Consider the following 1,253-nt stretch of genomic DNA (forward strand, 5'->3'; position numbering starts at 1 on the left):
ATGTGATCTGAACGACAAAGGGGAAAGGTGTAGTTGACAAACCGGAAGGCGGTGTTTGGCGTCATTATCTAAGACCGTCATTAATTTCCGTCTTTATGTATTGATCTTCCGTCCCTGGCCCATTCCAGGCGTGGGCAACGGCCTGGCGAATCCCCACGGCTTCATCCTGGGCCAGATGTACTTCCGCCGAAGGAGGGTGGCCGCCAACGCCCTCTCGATGCTGGGAGCCTCGCTGGGTTTCATGGTGATGCCGCCCCTCGTCAGGTTCCTCGCCAACACGTACGCCCACCAGGGCGCCCTCCTGCTGTGGTCGGCTATCCTGCTGCACGGCTTCGTGGGCGCCGCTCTCTACCAGCCGGTCGAGTGGCACTTGAAGCCCAACCCTCTGGCCAACGTTCGCCTGGTCAAGGCCAGGCCGTGCCAGGAAGAGAGCCATGTCGCTGATGCTGACGATGAAGAAGCAGAGGATGGCAGTCAGGATGACTCATATCCCAGCGAGAGTGGAGGTGAATATGAAGAGGGGGATGAAGAAAGCCTTGAGCAAGGCGTCGCTCACGATCACCCTGACCCCCAAAGACGCCGAGAATCCGCCGCGTCCAAGGGGGAAGCGGAGGTGTTCCTCGGCAGACAGAGCAGTGAGAAGCCCCTGGGAGGAGGCAGACGCAGGCTCAGCAGTTGTACCAGAACCTCCGTTCGAAACAGTTTGTACAGTTCGTGTGACGTCATCGACCAGTTCGGCGGCGCTCTCTCTGTCGAAACGGAAAGACTGAAAGATGTGTATGTTGAAGTTGTGGAAATCGCTCAAGAGAAGCCGACAGAACCGCAGCCCATTCTCCTGTGTGGGCTGAAGTTTCCTCGGTTTTCTGATATTCTGAATTTTAGGATATTGTTCCACCCCATGTTCCTCATCTCGTCCATATCTAGCATCGCTAACAGAATGGTAAGCTTCATTTTTAAAAGAAGAGAAAGAAAAAAAACTGATGGTTACGATTTTCATCTTTGCGCACTGAAGTTTCAAACATGTAGTGCCTGTTTGGCTTTCATATTGATAGACATCAAATCAACGGTGACCTGATGGGATTTTGTATCAGTTGGTCATTACGAGTACTTTTCAACGGGGGAGAGGGCGCTTGCAAGTCCGCAGATGCAACTTAGACGTAAACCGAAATAATTCAGATCACTCTTTCACAGTTTCGCTCTATTTCGTAAAGTCAAAACTTCCTTTGCATATAACGTATGCACAGTAAAACCTG

At 52.0% G+C, this 1,253-nt stretch overlaps 1 protein-coding gene across 1 annotated transcript in view; it reads left to right on the forward strand.

Annotated features, from left to right (window-relative positions):
• Window positions 1–157: 157 nt before the first annotated feature.
• Window positions 158–1,253, forward strand: part of LOC119581765 (monocarboxylate transporter 5-like) — a gene marked incomplete at its 5' end in the record, with an annotated part of 2,462 nt that continues 1,366 nt past the window's right edge. The window contains 1 exon segment of the mRNA XM_037929899.1: window positions 158–940. Coding sequence (XP_037785827.1) covers window positions 158–940 — 783 coding nt within the window.

Source organism: Penaeus monodon, chromosome 15, assembly GCF_015228065.2.
Source record: "Penaeus monodon isolate SGIC_2016 chromosome 15, NSTDA_Pmon_1, whole genome shotgun sequence".
In the NCBI taxonomy this organism is placed as follows: Eukaryota; Metazoa; Arthropoda; class Malacostraca; order Decapoda; family Penaeidae; genus Penaeus; species Penaeus monodon.